This window comes from Leguminivora glycinivorella, chromosome 13 (genome assembly GCF_023078275.1).
Source record: "Leguminivora glycinivorella isolate SPB_JAAS2020 chromosome 13, LegGlyc_1.1, whole genome shotgun sequence".
Lineage (NCBI taxonomy): Eukaryota > Metazoa > Arthropoda > Insecta > Lepidoptera > Tortricidae > Leguminivora > Leguminivora glycinivorella.
The window spans coordinates 6,588,822-6,605,571 of record NC_062983.1 but is presented as its reverse complement, the minus strand read 5'-3'; the positions used below and the strand labels follow the sequence as shown (position 1 = coordinate 6,605,571).

At 35.2% G+C, this 16,750-nt stretch overlaps 2 protein-coding genes across 5 annotated transcripts in view; one reads left to right on the top strand and one right to left on the bottom strand.

Annotated features, from left to right (window-relative positions):
• Nucleotides 1–16,750, bottom strand: part of LOC125232620 (bifunctional glutamate/proline--tRNA ligase) — a 116,366-nt gene that overhangs the window by 81,887 nt on the left and 17,729 nt on the right. The gene's annotated exons all lie outside the window — the stretch shown is intronic.
• Nucleotides 4,398–16,480, top strand: LOC125232621 (serine/threonine-protein kinase prp4-like). Of its 2 annotated transcripts, XM_048138364.1 has the most exons (6): nt 4,404–5,145; nt 8,412–10,519; nt 10,592–12,176; nt 12,522–12,799; nt 15,536–15,900; nt 16,164–16,480. In XM_048138364.1, the coding sequence occupies exons 3-6, from the start codon at nt 11,287–11,289 to the stop codon at nt 16,398–16,400; spliced, it is 1,770 nt and encodes a 589-aa protein (XP_047994321.1). In that variant the 5' UTR covers nt 4,404–5,145; nt 8,412–10,519; nt 10,592–11,286; the 3' UTR covers nt 16,401–16,480. The 2 variants fall into 2 exon arrangements, 1 of the variants encoding a protein (XP_047994321.1); XR_007177769.1 differs by lacking the exons at nt 15,536–15,900; nt 16,164–16,480 and having other exon boundaries at nt 4,398–5,145; nt 12,522–12,660.

The following is a 16,750-nucleotide window of genomic DNA, read 5'->3' as shown; positions in this document are numbered from 1 at the left end:
GTCTCAAGGATGCTGCTTAAATCATCTGTTATAGATGCAAAGGCGTATTATTATTAAGCAACTCCAATGAAGAGTAGTTTAAGATTAATATAGATAAGTAGGAATGTATAGAAATATGGCCGTGCCGAAGCCCTCAACTTCTGGGAATCTACTACAGTACAGTGGCCTATTTCTCAACACCTAGTGACAATTGTGGCCCGACATCGACAGCGACACTACACTTCTTCGTTCATTGCCTGTTCAACAAGGAAATATTGTCGCTGATGGGCTATTTTACCACAGTGCCATTGACAATTCTGTGCCTAGGTTGATAAGGGTCCCCCCACATCTAGCGCCTCGCGAGCGTCGCGTCGGGCCAACTGTATGGAAAAAGACGACGTCGACGCGGCGTCAGGCTTTGCCCATACAGTTGGCCCGACGCGACGCTCGCGAGACGCTAGATGTGGGGGGACCCTTATCAACCTAGACACAGAATTGTCAATGGCACTGTGGTAAAATAGCCCACGGACGTACGAAGCAAAACATAATTGTATTAACGGCAAGGGCGTTTACTGAAACCTAAGCGTAGTGAGGGAGTCAAATGTTGTCGTTCAAGGTGGAAATAGTTTTATTGATATTCATTGCTTTTCACATCACCTAGGAAAAAACAATACCGTCAATTAGATCACGGATAGGACAGAAAAAGCAAGAGGCAGCAATATTGTTATTATTGACAAAACTTTAACCTATAGGTATTATAATTCCAAAATATTATCAATATAAATAGAACATAATCATTTTAGTGTTGCAGGCGTTCGTAGTCTACAACGACTGCTTACTAACAGACGGTTCATATGTTTGTTTGCCACCGACGATGTAGTATTAATACATTTAAGTACCTAAAAAAGCTCTTTTTTAGTAAAATACGACCATGTGTAGGTAATTAAGAATTCAAAAGAGAACTTTGAAAGAACAAAACCAATACAAAACCGAATTCCGAATTCCGAGTATCCTATACAAGAGTAACATGTGCAAACTTCGTGGCGCTGGCGACATTGTGGCCCCCCTACCAAAAAGAGACAACAAACATATATGCATCCCTTTTCGATACATTATGTAATTCGTAAGGAAGTAATTCGTATAAGGAAGTCGCACTATTAGTAAGTGCGATAGGGACGGCCAGATATTTTTATCATTTATCGCGGTATCGTGTATCGTATGTGTCCCGCGTGCGCAACTGCGCATGGTGGGCTTTCAAGGCGCGCGAGGACGGCGCGTAAATGTTGCCAGAATATTAAATGAATCCGAATTTTTTAAAAAAATGTGATAATTTTCGGTGGTATTTATACTCTGTCAAACAAGTCTGTCAGTAAATAAGAACAAAGAAAACTATATGCATCCTTTTCTTTAGGGTGCTAGAGAAAAGGATACCTATAGTTTTCTTTGTTCTTATTTACTGACAGACTTGTTTGACAGAGTTTAGTCGTACGAGTACGTTATTTCAGTACTTATATTTTTCTGTAAAATGAGCCATACTCAATACATTATTATATATCTGACCTTTTAATTTATCAGGGCATTCAAGACTACTATAGTCTGCATTGCTACGGTAATACATGTGTTTTTCATAACAAAAGGGGTACCACACAACACAAATTTTCCTCCATTTTGAATACCCACTGAACTTAATTGTAGCAATTTCGTATCTATTAGGTGCCTAGAAGAGGAAAATGTAATTACACAGGTAAGTTTGCGTTTATTTGAGATCAACGTTACTTATGTAGCAGAAAAAAAACTATAGCTATCCTTCATATTATGCTTAGTAATCTTTTAACCGACATCAAGAAGAGAGTGGCATTTTTTCTGTGTATATTTTCACCATTTACTCGCAGACTTTGAAAAGACGAGGCGTGTTTATTTATTATACTCCGCCGTATATAATTATACTCCGTCGGTGTCAAACAAACATACGGCCCGCCTGAAGGTAAGCAATCTCCGAAGCATTGGGAAGTTAACGGCATTTCACTCCAAGTGGTTAATAAACCGCATGTAAAAACAAGCCAAGTTAAAACACGACTTTGAATTACATTCTAAGTGAATTAAATTACGATCTTCTGTCTAGGGGAGAGTAAATTATATATACGGCCAACCAAATCTTGGCACTAAAAACCCGGCAACTTTGAAAAATGTAGAACTCACCGGCCAATTGTCTTTATAAAACGCATGCTTTCCTAGCAACCTTGACGTAGGCAGAATCATCGACGAGCCATAACACTTAAAAATCGATATCGATTTAAAATGTAAGTACGTGTGAAGGTTTCATTCCCATGGAAAATCTGAATTTCGCGCCATTTTTAGTGCGATTTGGTCTATATCCTCTCTTCTAGACTCACCTTCACCGTGCACCGTTAATTAGTCGAAACTCAACAAGGCGACTTGCACTCATTTCATACAGATGGAAAAACAGTAGGTACACAAGTACACACCCTATTTAACCGACAAGTGTTATCGATATCGGGCTTACGTTACCTGACTAACCTTTTTTTTGTCCCCACTATCCATTATTCCACCACGTTATTCTTACCGTCCGGTGTAATGTGATCGTATTACCCAAATCAATTATACTGAACCAGAGCGCTCGCTTATGCCAGTTTTCTTGATTATTCGGTCGTGCCAAAATTATTGTTCTGATATGACTACCAAACCGCCACTTGCCGTCGAAAGTCAGTTGTTATTCAGTCATTGGCGCTTTGCGGAATCAATAGGGTGAAAGTATGGCATCATCTCTTATTTTTTAAATAATAAATAAATATTAGGAGATATCTTACCTAGCACACCGCTAGGTAACATTAAACTATAGGAACTAGGCGACGATAGCTTCTTTTCATGTTTCGTGAGTGAAAAAGTGAATTTAAAGTGTTTTAACTATGTATTTGCGACAATAATTATGTATTATGAACAAAAACTGAAAATTCTACGTGGAAGATTGTGATAGTAAGTAATAACTACGTATTTCTAGCTAGTATTTAAAGCAGAGAATTAAAGTTTGATATATCCAGGTCAATTGCAAGGAATATTTTTTTATTTGGTTAAGTTATGGGGTTTCACTAGAATAGTATATTACGAAAAAGCAGAAGAAATCTATCTATGAGGCGATGTTTTTTTTGTTGCATACGGCGTATACTTACATTACTTACTGAATATAATATACTCAGTAAGTATACATCCATACTAAATAGTTGGATACAGGCAACTATCAGTTGTCATAACTGCCTGTCTGATTAATAAATAATAAATAAAATAATATTATAAATGGGAAAGTGCGAGTGTCTATTTGTTTGTACGTCTTTCACGGCAAAATGGATCGACAAATTTACGTGACTTTTTAAATGGAGATAGTTGAAGGGATGGAGAGTGACATAGGCTAGTTTTTGTCTCTTTCTAACGTGAACGAAGCCGCGGGCAAAAGCTAGTATATTATATGTATTTATACAGTTCCCCACAAAATTTGTTACATTTTATAAATGTTGTTAGAAGAGGTTATTGTCATTGCCGTGATAATGTAAGCCTATCAAACTGCTTCATACCATATTTTAGCTCATTTAGCGATCTGAAATGACTAGCGCGACTGACAAATTTGAATGCGTTTAATGAGTTTGATTTTAGCTACCTATTTTTTATATCCTTAATCTTAATTATAGGAAATAGATACTAATTAAATAAAAAGACACAAGACAGAAAGAAATTTCAATAAAAATATCGGGCTCACCGGCCTATTGTCCTAAACCTTGACGTTAATGGAATCATCAACGAGTCATACTCGTGACACTTGAAAATTGAAAATGTGAGGGCGAAGGTTTAATTTCCATAGAAAATTAAAATTTCGCGCCATTTTTTAGTGCTAAGATTTGGTTGACCAATTATTATATTTGACGACCGGTCTGGCTCACTCGGTAGTGACCCTGCCTGCTGAGCCGCGGTCCCAGGTTCGAATCCCGGTACGGGCATTTATTTGTGTGATGAGCACAGATATTTGTTACTGAGTCATGGATGTTTTCTATGTATATAAGTATGTATTTATCTATTTAAGTATGTATATCGTCGCTTAGCACCCATAGTACAAGCTTTGCTTAGTTTGGGGCTATGTTGATCTGTGTAAGGTGTCCCCCAATATTTATTTATTTTTATTTATATTTAATTATTTATCACTTTTCTTTTGTCAATATAAAAATATAGACAAGGTTTATAATTAAATACAAAAAGTTGAGATATTTAATAAGAGAGACCGGGCAACACCTACCTCTAGTGTCAATGTCATATGGAGTAAAAACAAGAAAAAGCTTATCGCGGGGGCGACCATTCGAATCTTGCTACAACTGCTACAAGTTATCTTTGGCGGGCGAAAGCTTACTTAAAATACAATTATAGTGTTGATAGTAGTTTTGTTAACACAAGCATGAATTAATTATATTTCGAAGTGGAGAAATAAGTAAGGAATTAACTTTGAAAAGGTTATAAAATGTGCGCGAGTCATATTTCAAATCTAGCACGATTGGCCGTCGTAATTTGTAAACACATTTAGTTTTACTTTTTGTTATTCTAAACTGCTTCAGTCATTCAAATAAAAGTTATGAATTTCCATTACACTGCAATATCGTATTAAATGTGGATTATAAGCGAAAAATGCTAATTTAGATAAAGAGTTCAGCGTTTCTAATAAGACTTTGCGAAATTGATACTTCTGCTGACAGAACGAATTTGTTTACCTACCTTCTTTGATTTTATTGAAGTTTCGAACGTCGAGTAACAAATGAACGACCGTCTCGAAAACGTGACTTTTTATTTTCATTTCTGCGTAAAATGTCGAAGAAGCCTTACGTTGTCCAGGAGGACAGCCCAAATCTCGTGATTGTGCCTACTGATAACATCGAAACGTTTTACGAACCGTCGCCTAAGAAAGTGAAAGAAAGTGATACTGTTTTGCCTACTCCTACACCAGGAATCATTTACTCCAATGTTTTTGCAAGAAAAAGTGGTGCAAAACTGAATTTCAGTGGTAGAAATAATGATGTCCTGATAGATGTGCGTAAAGTTCAGAGGTCGCCGACAAGTTGGGCAGCTAATTATCTTCAAAGTATTGGTGGGACTTCAACAAAGTTTGACAGAGTAAGTTAGTGGTAATGTAGTTAACTGTAAGTTTGAATTACACTGTACTGACTTATTGCAAGTACTGGAAGTCCTGTGCTCAAGATATGGCCCCTAGGCACTTGGCATGACAGTTAGATTCCAGGGTCCCTTTGAAATTTTGTTGGGGCCCCTTCACTGTCTAAAAACTGTTCCTCTAGGTCCGATTGTGAGCATGGTGGGCAATCAAACCTGAGTGTGTACGGTCCTAGCAAAGCAGAGGTCATTAACCTTAAGGGCAGGGTAAGCCCAAGCTTTGAACTTGTACACATATCTTATGATCAATTACAGAATGTTATTGGTTGGGGTGTAGGAAAGGGTGGCCGTACCTGGGACTTAGAAAAATTTTGACCAAAATTTTTTTTATTTATTTTCCAATGTAATCATATTTTATATGTCGAAAAAACCATATTATTTCAAATAAACTTTTTTCTACGAGCCACCATTACGAAGTTATCACAGTATGAAGGGCGCAGGACTTAGAAAAAATTTGATGTATGTGGTGTCATTATGACCATTAGGGCCCCAGAGTAAGGTTAGGTTAGGTTGGTTAGGTTTCTTCCAAAATGCGCGATACAATCTGACTAGTAAAATTATAATCTAACGGTTTTTACAATCTTGCGGTGACATATATATTTCATTCATCCAAAATAGGTGTTATAATGACACCGTTCAGCGTGAAAATTTTCTAAGTGTTGAAATTTATAAAACTTTGTGTCGCTATATTTCGGCCATTTCTCAATTTAGAGAAAAAAAGTTCCAGTAAAAGATGCTTATTTTGATGTGTTCTATATGTTTCATTCATCAAAAATAGGTGTTATAATGACACCGCTCAGTGTGAAAATTTTCTAAGTGTTGAAATTTATAAAACTTTGTGTCGCTATATTTCGGCCATTTCTCAATTTAGAGAAAAAAAGTTCCAGTAAAAGATGCTTATTTTTACATATTCTTTAATGTTCTGATCAAAAAAGTAGTAAAAACGAGCAAAAAAAAAAAAAAATTAAAATTTTTCTAAGTCCTATATATGGGCCACCCTTTGCTACACTCTGACCATGTTATTTGATATTTGCTACTTCCTGTGTTAAAATTAATGTGTATGTTAAAGGTATGTAGAAGTAGGGACAATATTTTTAAAATAAAAAGAATTGAGACATGTACGTCTTTGCCAAGCCAGCTAGACTAGTTAAGTTACTAAAACATCATGGATTTTTCAAGAAAGTAATGTAGTTATCCAAAAGTATTAAGACGCTACAGGAGTGAAAATGCTAAAATGGAAAGGAGACCCCCTTTCAATTTGGGAATTTTAGTTAAATATACTAGTGTTATTAACTAGATTTATTGAATAAAAATTTTCCATTCAGAACTCAGTTAAAAGATATTGAGAAACAATCTTTAAAATCGAGGTACCACTCTCAACTGTTTCCTCCTTCAAAACTTAATCAATCGTTACGAAATTTGAGAATCTGAATAAGAATGAAATTGTCTGTGTTGGACCGTTTAGTTTTTTTGGCAATTGTTACCAATTTTGAATACCACCTTTATTTGCGCTATAATCAATAAGGCCGTTTTTGGAAATTTTTGATGAGCTCCAGCGTCTTTAAAAATAAGAATATCAAAAAAATCAAAATGGTCCGACACAGATAAAAATAGTAATAATCTATGTTGAAAAAATCAGTGCTCTATCTTCAAAAACAGGGAGGAAATAGTCGAGAGTGTTTGTATGGAGAATTGACCCCTCCTGTATCGTATTAAACAGACTGTTTAGAATTGAATAAAATGAACTAATTATGTTTTGAATATTTTATGAATAATAAAGTGACTTTAATTTATCAAGTAACTACAACACTTATTTTATATTTTTGTAAAACATCTCAAAATTTTAGTTTAACAATAATAATTAAAAAAAAACCAGACAGATTATAATCTATATAAGACCCGCTAATGTGCTCAAATATATGTAAACATGCATTTAACATATTCACTGCCAGAAGTGCCAGACACAAAATGGTGCACTACTCCAGAAACTGATTGTTATCTATATACAGTGAGAGAAACATTATTCAATTGATATTGATTATTGTGTTGTAAAAGAAAAACATCCTCAAATAAAATAAATATTTAATAAAAAAGATTTACGTGTAGTTTGTATAAAGTTACATAGAAACAGATGCAATTTCTTTGAAATCCACATCAGTACACACAGCAGCACATGGCATTTTATTTAATGTGTAACAGTAATGGTGATAGGAATAGATAATCATTTTGTTCTCAATATGTCATGCAGTGAACCTGTTGAACTTTAGTACTAAGAGAATAAATAAATAAATATAAAAAATAAATAAATATTATAGGACATTCTTACACAGATAGACTGAGTCCCACGGTAAGTTCAAGATAGCTTGTGTTGTAGGTAAACTTAAAAAATCACGTCAATTCGTTGCTCCGTTTTGCCGTGAAAGACGGACAAACAAACAAACACACACACTTTCCCATTTATAATATTAGTATGGATTGTACAGTGAGCTGCAAAAGTGCATGTCAAATTATCAATTAATTCATTGACAATTTCTCCATGCAATTTTGCAGCTACATATGTGCCGTTCTCAAGCAAAAGGTACCACATCGTCGTTTAAACTTAAGGACACTGTACAGTCAGCCGAAAAAGTGGTCTACCACTTTTCGACCTTATGTGTTTAAAATAGAGTCGGAAAGTGGTAAAACACTTTCTTGGCTGACCGTACCTAACAGGTAATTCAAATTTGTTTTTTTTTATGTTATTTGAGAAAGTCACACAATCTTATATGGTGAAGTTATATTTCTAAATGTATGGTTGGCTATGCTATGCGCATGTTACCTAATAAAATTCAAGTTACTTAAATGTTCTAATCAGATTATGTATTCAATATGTTTAATAAATCAAATGTAATATTCATGTTAGATAGGTGATTTTTTTTAACTCGTGAAGTGTTGTCAAAATTGAAACTAAAGATGATTATTTATTTTTATTACAATGTGTTGCTCACTTACACAAACACAAAATTCTTCTGTTTTATCTTCGTAAGTACCGGTGTACTTGTACAAAACAGGTACAAGTACAAAATAAATTCAAGTTTACCTAACAGAATGTTATATAAATTCAAAATCTAGAAAATTAGCCTTATGACGTCATGAGTTCATGACTGCCCACAAGTATAGAAAAACGTAAAAAAAAATCTTTCATAATTTAGTAATTAATAATTTTTCGACAGATTTACGGCCTGGCGTCAAAACCAACGTCCCTCGTCACAAATACGGCAGCCAAACCAGAAAACAGAGAAACTACTTTACCATACACTTTTAATCAACAACAAACTAATACAGTATTAGCTGATCAAAAAATGGAGAAAAAAACTACTCAACCAAAGATTAACATCAATCTTATAAAACCTAAAACAGTACCTCAAGCCACCATGACCAAAGAAATGACGCCTAATAGCAACACAAACAATATTACACGCCCAACCGATGTAAGAAAAGAACCTTCTTTGCCTAAAAACTACAAGATTCCTATGCAATCAAAAAACAAACAGTCAGTACACCCAATAGAAGAATCTGCTAGCACAAATAATACTAATAACATTTGTATACAAAACAGCGTCACACTGAAAAAACAGACTTTGGTGTCGTCATCAAAAAATAATAACGATATCGTTAAAATAAACCACAACAAAACTGCGGCCCTTCATACGCTAACATATAAAGAAACTACTGATAAAAATAAGATTAAAGAAACAATTCAATTAAAACATGATTTAAGTAATATCCAGGATAAATATAACCACGCCAAAACTCAGGCGAAGGTGTATAAGAATTCCGAACAACTTAAAACTTGTAGTGAAACAAAACTGCTCAAGAAGAAAGTTACGGTTCCACACATTGACAAACAATACATAACAAAATGTGGTGAACGCGTGCCATCTAAATATAAAGAATGTAATGAAACTCAAACGACAAATAACAAAGAAAACGATCAACCACAACATGACAAGGTAATTAAACAGCGCAAACCAATTAAGGAAACAACTTTGGCAAGGGATCAAAACGACCCTTCGCCGCCCAAAAATACAAAAAGAAATATAAGTCATAAAACAAACGAAGATATTATTGCTCATATAAAAACTCTTAAAGAGATTTATAAATTAAAGAATAAAAAAGATCCAACTTTTTCAACTAAAATTAAAACGAAGAAAGAGCATGTTTCAGATTCTTCTAAAGCCAGTAAACTAGAAAAACGTGGTCAATCGAAAGAAAGTCGAACGATCGATATACAGTCAAAAAGACCTAAGGATAAGGCAGTAGCCAATAAAGACGCTCATTTGCAGCGACCTCGTTTAACAAAGGAAGAAATTATTGAAATATTAAAAAAGAAACGGGCTGCTGCAGAAAAAAAATCTAGTCAAAGAGAACATTCGAGCAGTAAGACTAAAAAAATTAAACTATCTTCGCCTGATACTGATAACACAGCAAAAAAAAGGTCTAAAACCGCCCATGAAGGTAGATTAAGTAAAAGCATCTCGCCTATCAAAAGCGTCGTTTCGCGAATAAAAACAGACCATCCATCTCATAATTCAGAAAAAATCTACCATAAAGGGTCTGGGTCTGATTACCATACTAATTACGAAAAATCATCAAGCAAAAATAGAGATTATCATAGTCAAAATTCTGAGAAGCATGCTCAAAGGGGTTCACACGTTGATTTAAGAGCAAAACTTAAGCGTAAATATCCTAAAACCGACTATCGGAAAGAAGACTATAACTGGAACCATATTCACAAGAAAAATAAATTTGCCACAGTGCCTAACGGTGAGCGATTTGTGCCAGAAGAAAATTTGATTATATCATTTAATGCAGAAGATGACAATGAAGAAAAACCCACAATGAAGAAATCACCGGTAAAGAAATTGGCGCGTAAGCAACCATCACCTAAAGATAAAAAACGTAAAAAAATAAAGCTAGAAATCAACATTGTATTTGGTCATGGGGATACAACTGACGAAGAATCTACCAAAGGCGAGGTTGACACAAGCGCCGAAACAATGGAAAATATGGACCTTAGTTTCCTTGATGACTTTAACGTAGATGAAATTGCAGAATGTCTAAACGAGTGTAGTAAAGACTGTGCCAAAAAAACGACGGAGGGAAATACCGCTGTTGATATGAACGTACAACACAGCACATCAGACAATACTAAGATAATAGAGGCTATAGCTCATAAAGAGACTTTGATATTAAATACAACGCGTGAAGTTAATCTTTCTGAAAATAAAATGGAATTGAATCAAGAACCAGCATTACAGTCAACAGTCAATAATCATAGGTTAGTTTGTTAATGTCTGAAATTGTAAATATTCGAAATGTTCTTTATTTTAATGTTTTTTTCTTTTTGCAGGACCTGCTGTGTAGAAAACCTAAACACAATAAGATCGAATATAAGTACAGAGTTAGATAACACAAGTACAGAACTAAGCGCCAGAACTGAAACTATAACTGATACATACCAGAATTGCAATCCTCAAGCTGAGGACGTAAAAAAAATTGAGAATGTTTCTAGCTCTGACACAAATGTATCTTTTAATAATTATCAAGAATCTGCTGCATATCTGCCAGAAACAAATATTGATGATACAGAAATGAAGGGTAATATAGATTTGGTTAAAATATTACAGAATTCTGGAGTAGTTAAGAACACCCTTGACAAAGGCTTGCAGTTAGTGACTAAAATGGAGGATTCAGAAATCATAACAGATGCTAAACTGCCACTTGGATCTTCTGAAGCACCTACGACAATGTCTAATTCAGAAAGTAATATTTACTCTGATCACAGAGACCTCATAGATGCTCTTCAAGATGATAACAATTTAGAACTAAACGCGATAAAATCTTTTATTGCTTCTACAAACAATAATACCGATGAAAATAACAAAAAACAGAATAAAGTCGAAATGTCAACTACAGTAATGAAGTATTCAAATACGCAGCACCAAACTCCGATTACTCAAATAGAGACAATGACTGCTGCTGCTGTCCATAACACAACTGAAATATTGACGTGCATTAAACCAGACCCTGATGTTATTTTAATTGATGATTCAGACAGCGAAACAGAAATTAATCACAAACAGACAACGAAAGACAAAAACTGCAGACATATTGTCTAAGAAGGAAAGTTTGCGAGATAAATTAGATGTTGTAACCAGTTCTGAACCTGCTAGAGAATGTACAGAATCGATATTGGTATTAGATAAAAATAAAAGAGATATAAAACATGTCAAAGAAAGTCAGTTAAATGAATCAACTAAAGTAATACTTGTTGAACCTACAGGCGACAACTCTGAATCAGTATTAGTACTAGACACAGACTATGGCATTGAAGAAAGCGTTGATAACAGTGAGTTAGATGAAAATAATGATGGCGCTAATACTCAAAATATAATTACGGCTGAACAAAGTAAGCCTAACAAAACAGCAGTGGGAGATATTATTAACGAAACGAAAACAAATATTGTTGAAAATAATTCCGAAAGTGAAAAAACTATTATCCAAGATAAGGTAACAAATGAGATACAACCTGGAACAACAAATACAGATATACATACATTCAAAGATAAAAAAGATAATTTACAAAAGACGAATAAAACTGATACAAAACCATCTGACAAGCCACCAAAAACTGAAGATATTCCCAAAAAAATTGTACCAAAGACAATTCCGGACACTGCAAAAAAGCAGAATGTTAGCACAAGGCTTGATACAAATTCACACAAAGATACAGAAGCCAAATATAGTGAAGAAAATGAAGTAGCAAGAAGTAACTTAGCCAATAGCAAGTTTGTTCAAATTCTGCAATCAAGAATGCTTTTGATGTTGGGAGAAAAATGCACTGTTACAGAAGTAATACGATTCGATGGAAGGTTCTCCAAAATATATCGGTGCATAGATTCGCGAAAACAGGATTTTGCAATAAAAGTATTGAAGTAAGTACATCATATACCTAAACTTTCTTTTAAATATTTCAGTAACAGCCTGGCTGAAAGCTTCTAAAGTTTACCTATATGTATTTGACACTAATGCAAAAAGAGGGGTGTAATAAAATTTGACTGCTGTATAATATATGCTTCGTTGGAAAAATATTGCAAGCAATGGTGTACAACTGAGTCAAGAAATACTCGTGGCGTCATTATTAACAATTTTCGGCTTCGCCTTAAATTCGCCTCAAATTGTTACCCACGCCACTCACCTTTTTTGACCTCTTAACTACCAGTTGCATAAAATACTCATCTTTGTGAACATATTTGTAACTTGTATGTATTTATTTTTAGGAAGCAGTCCAACGGATACAACTTAGGTTTTCAAAAGAAGAATATGATGATGGAACTTCAAAATGGCGTCCCAGCGAACAATCTCAACTGTGTTCGACTAATCACCGGATTTGTGGCCTCTGGGCTATGGTGCTACTTCATGGAGTACTATCCTATGAATCTTGAACAGGCCTTTTTTGAAAATAAGCGAAGTTTCCACATTGATCATGTGCAGATTCTGAGCAGGCAGCTGGTTTCTGCTGTTACTATATTGAGGAACAATAACATTATTCATTCAGGTACGTCTTTTTTTTCTTTTATTTTTTATAGGCATGTATTTGGTGGCCAGCATTCGTGGGTATGAAAGATGACCAACAAACTTAACCTCAGTTACAAAGTTGAAAAGGTGTTTAAAAAGCGGTCAGAGTGACTTCTGATTTACTGTAAAGATCGCCTTCCCGGAAATTGTAACACAATATAAACACGGCTGCTCAAACTGTACGAAATTCCCTCAATGCGATTACTTTGTAACAAACTATAAAAGTAAACTAAACGTGTGTAAAGTACTTTCATGCTTATAAGGCCCCATTGTGTTGTCCAAATAGATTAGTTACGCACTTCAGGGCCTCTAGCCAGAAGTGCAATCGTTAACGCTCCTTGGCGAACGACACGCGGCTCTGTCGCGCCAATACGGAAGAGCGAAAGAGAGAGAACTACGAAACGACGGAGCGTTAACGATTGCATGCTTGGCTAGAGGGCCAGTGGTATTGATATCGTTAGATTACTTGTGTATGTCGATAAGGTCAGGACTTCGGAAGTTAAAAATAGATTCACGGGGTGCCGCTTTTTCATAACAAACATATGTCACATATGCGCATTCGGTAGTTTAAGTCCGCAGTTTAGTGAAACCCGGTTTAGTGTTCAGCTGCACTGTTTACTAGATAAGGTGACTTAAAAGAGAAATTGGTATATATTATGTAATCTAAATGGCAAAAAAATATAGGGATTAATTTAATCTTAATGCTGAAACGTTTAGGTGGATAGATCGGTCTTTCGTATCTATCAGTATATCGTCACTAATTTAAAAAAAAACTTGTATCTTCGTCTGTCAATGAAAAGAAAATTGTAGTAAGTATGTATGGAATGCATATAGACTTACTGCGTTTTAACTTTGAGGAGCAGCGTGAGAAACGAGATTTTTTAAAAGTAGTGACGATATGCATCGCGTTAGAGCATATTCATAAACAGTGATCGGAACTATGGGAGCAAAACTTTAACAAAACTTGCTAAGTGGACATTTTAGAGTACGTACAGCCATGAAAATATTAATATCCTTGTAGTAATGTATTAGAAATCTTGGATTCAGGTATAGAATCAAATGTAACACCACTGATCTGAAAATAATAATCTTGGTTTTATTTTAAATTTATGTCAGCTCTAAGGTTTTGTTAAAGTTTTGCTCCCATAGTTCCGATCACTGTTCATAAAGTATATAGTCCAATACAGATGTAATGCGAAAAGGGTTTCCTTCATATTTTTTCGGAAACGTTCGTTTTTGTCATGCTAGTTCAGTCAATGCCAGTACATCTTGTACTGAGACTGACTGAATTTTGACGATCAGTCTGGCCTAGCGCGTAGTGACCCTGCTTGCTAAGCCGCGGTCTTGGGTTCGAATCCCGGTAAGGGCATTTATTTGTGTGATGAGCACAGATATATGCTCCTGAGTCATGGATGTTTTCTAAGTATATAAGTATTTGTATATTATATATATCGTTGTCTGAGTACCCGCAACACAAGCCTTCTTGAGCTTACCGTGGGCCTCAGTCAATCTGTGTAATAATATTTTCCCCTCACTAGCTCGGAAACTCGTGTTTTGTCCTTTAATACCAGCGGGTAAAAACGCACTTTATCCACTAGTGGGTAAAGTAATTTGACCTTGAATAAAGTCAAATTAACGGCTTTAAAATTGATAAAAGTAGGTGAATCTAGTAATAAAGATGATTTACCTCCTGTGGAACTACTAGAAGCAGTGATAAACGCATTTTTTGGGTTGTAGTTTCCTCGCTATAGTGAGGGGAAAAGTTTTGTGTTACACTCGGGTGCAAATGTATTTTACTTCTCGTGTGTTAAAAAACTCGCAAGTTCAGGATTCTATTCTCGAACCACTCGCTTCGCTCGTGGTTCAACTATAGAATCCTTTCACTGGCTCGTTTTTCAATTCCACACTCGGCGTTAAAATACAACTTTGCCCCCTTGTATAACAAATAACTATTATATATTATTTACTGAAATAGCATGACACGTTCGTACGTTTCCGTAACAATACGAAGGCAAATCTTTTCGCACTACATCTGTATAATCATAGCTCTCATTTTAGGTTACTCCGCCACTGAATCATCTAAACTACCTAACAAATAAAACAATTTTTTGACTGATTCATTTAAGATAAAAGATAAAAAAGATAAAAAATGTTTATTGCACAAAAAGACACAAATGAGATGCATTCTTACATAGCTTACAATTACCTACGTGCATAGCTTAGTTGGTTTACCGATACCTCAGGAGTCCCCGCACTAGGCTAGGCCTGTATCGCGGGAGACCAGATGCTTAAGTTGAATGTCATGCAATGACGATGAAGGAAAGAAAATATATATTACGGATAGATACAGTAAATTACAGAAAGTTACAATTATGTTAGTTAGTATACATTCAATTTACATAATTTACCTATTAGACTATATGTGTAGTAAGTAACCAGGTAGGCTTGACATTTTAGCAATTTTCTTCCAATTTAGTTAGTTATATTTATTACATGTGTGATAATAATAAACAATTTTCAAGAGTAATGTCTCAGTCTCGTTATAGTCGAGTGATAACAACCAGTTATAGAGTAATCTTTTAGCCACATGCACAGTACAACCAATCAAATCGCTCTGGAATTTTACGGCCGTGTTGTATATAAGAGAGCTGAGGACGTCACCAAAACGACGCCCAAAAGCAGTTCATTCGTTTCATTTATATATTCTATTTTCCAGATATAAAACCAAGCCACATCCTAATAAACTCATCTCAGACCCGCATAAAGCTTTGCGGCTTCGACCAAGCCTCCTACCTAGAAGAAAGCAGCCTTTTGCCCAACACTGGGACTGTCAACTATCGGGCACCAGAACTAATACTAGGCTACCCAGCTGGTTACGGAATAGATGTCTGGTCAACCGCTCTAGTCATGTACGAAATGGCGACGAATAACAAACTTTTCCCTGGGTTTTATAACAATAATATATTGTATCAGCAATTGTGCACGCTTGGTGCTATACCTATGGAAATGCTGATGGAATCCCAGTTTAGGAATGCGCATTTTAGAGGAACTGCGTTTATGAAGAGACTTGGGAGTAGAGAGGTAACTAACACGCTTTCATTTGGTTTATATTTCCTTATCTTTCAAAACCTTAACTGTCGAGAGTAGCACCGAAACCTGAGCAGTGAAATGTGCTCTGCCTACCTCGTTTACAAGGCATTTTTTGTGGCGTCATCTATATGTGGTGTAGTGTATGCGCGTTCTTAGGCGGTCGCATTTTAATGTATGGGATATGATCTTCTTATATTTAATCTATGCTTACACTTACGCCGACTACTTACTCTTAACTTTCTTCCATTTTTCAGAAAGTAATAATAAACGAGATCGAATTCAACGGAAAACTGAACACCTCCCTATTCCAAGCCTACTCCAACGATTGGGGGAAAGAGAAAGACATAGAAAGCAAGCGAGAGGACAAGAAGAAACTACGAGCGTTTTTAGACCTCCTGTCCAGTATGCTAGCCATGCATCCTCGGTGTAGAATCGCTATCGAGTTCGTTTTCGCTAACCCATTTATTTACGAGTCCTTTGATGACTGTTGATAGTTAAGCGGAGATTATAGAAGAATGTTTAAGTTTCATTTGTTTAAAATATGTTGAGATTACATTTTAAGTTTCCTTTTTTTGATGTTTTATTTTAAAAATTACCAAGTATGTGTACTATGTATGTGTAACTAATACTTTACACTTGACAAAATAATTTCATATAATTATTGCTTACAATAATGACTGTTGATAATGTTGACCTGTAGAGGAATATCCGAACAGAAGAAACCACTTCAACGGAGACGTTTCGCATTATTTCGGTTAATATAAATCTAACATACACACACACACATCAGATGCCTTTATACGACTGTCCAAATCACTGAAATCTGAACACAGCCTGACAT

Excerpts from the sequence above, each read along its gene's own strand:
- LOC125232621 (XM_048138364.1), top strand. The coding sequence starts at position 11,287 with ATGATTCAGACAGCGAAACAGAAATTAATCACAAACAGACAACGAAAG. Across the intron at positions 12,177-12,521 it reads TTTGCAATAAAAGTATTGAA|GAAGCAGTCCAACGGATACA; the intron begins GTAAGTACATCA and ends ATTTATTTTTAG. Across the intron at positions 12,800-15,535 it reads CAATAACATTATTCATTCAG|ATATAAAACCAAGCCACATC; the intron begins GTACGTCTTTTT and ends TCTATTTTCCAG.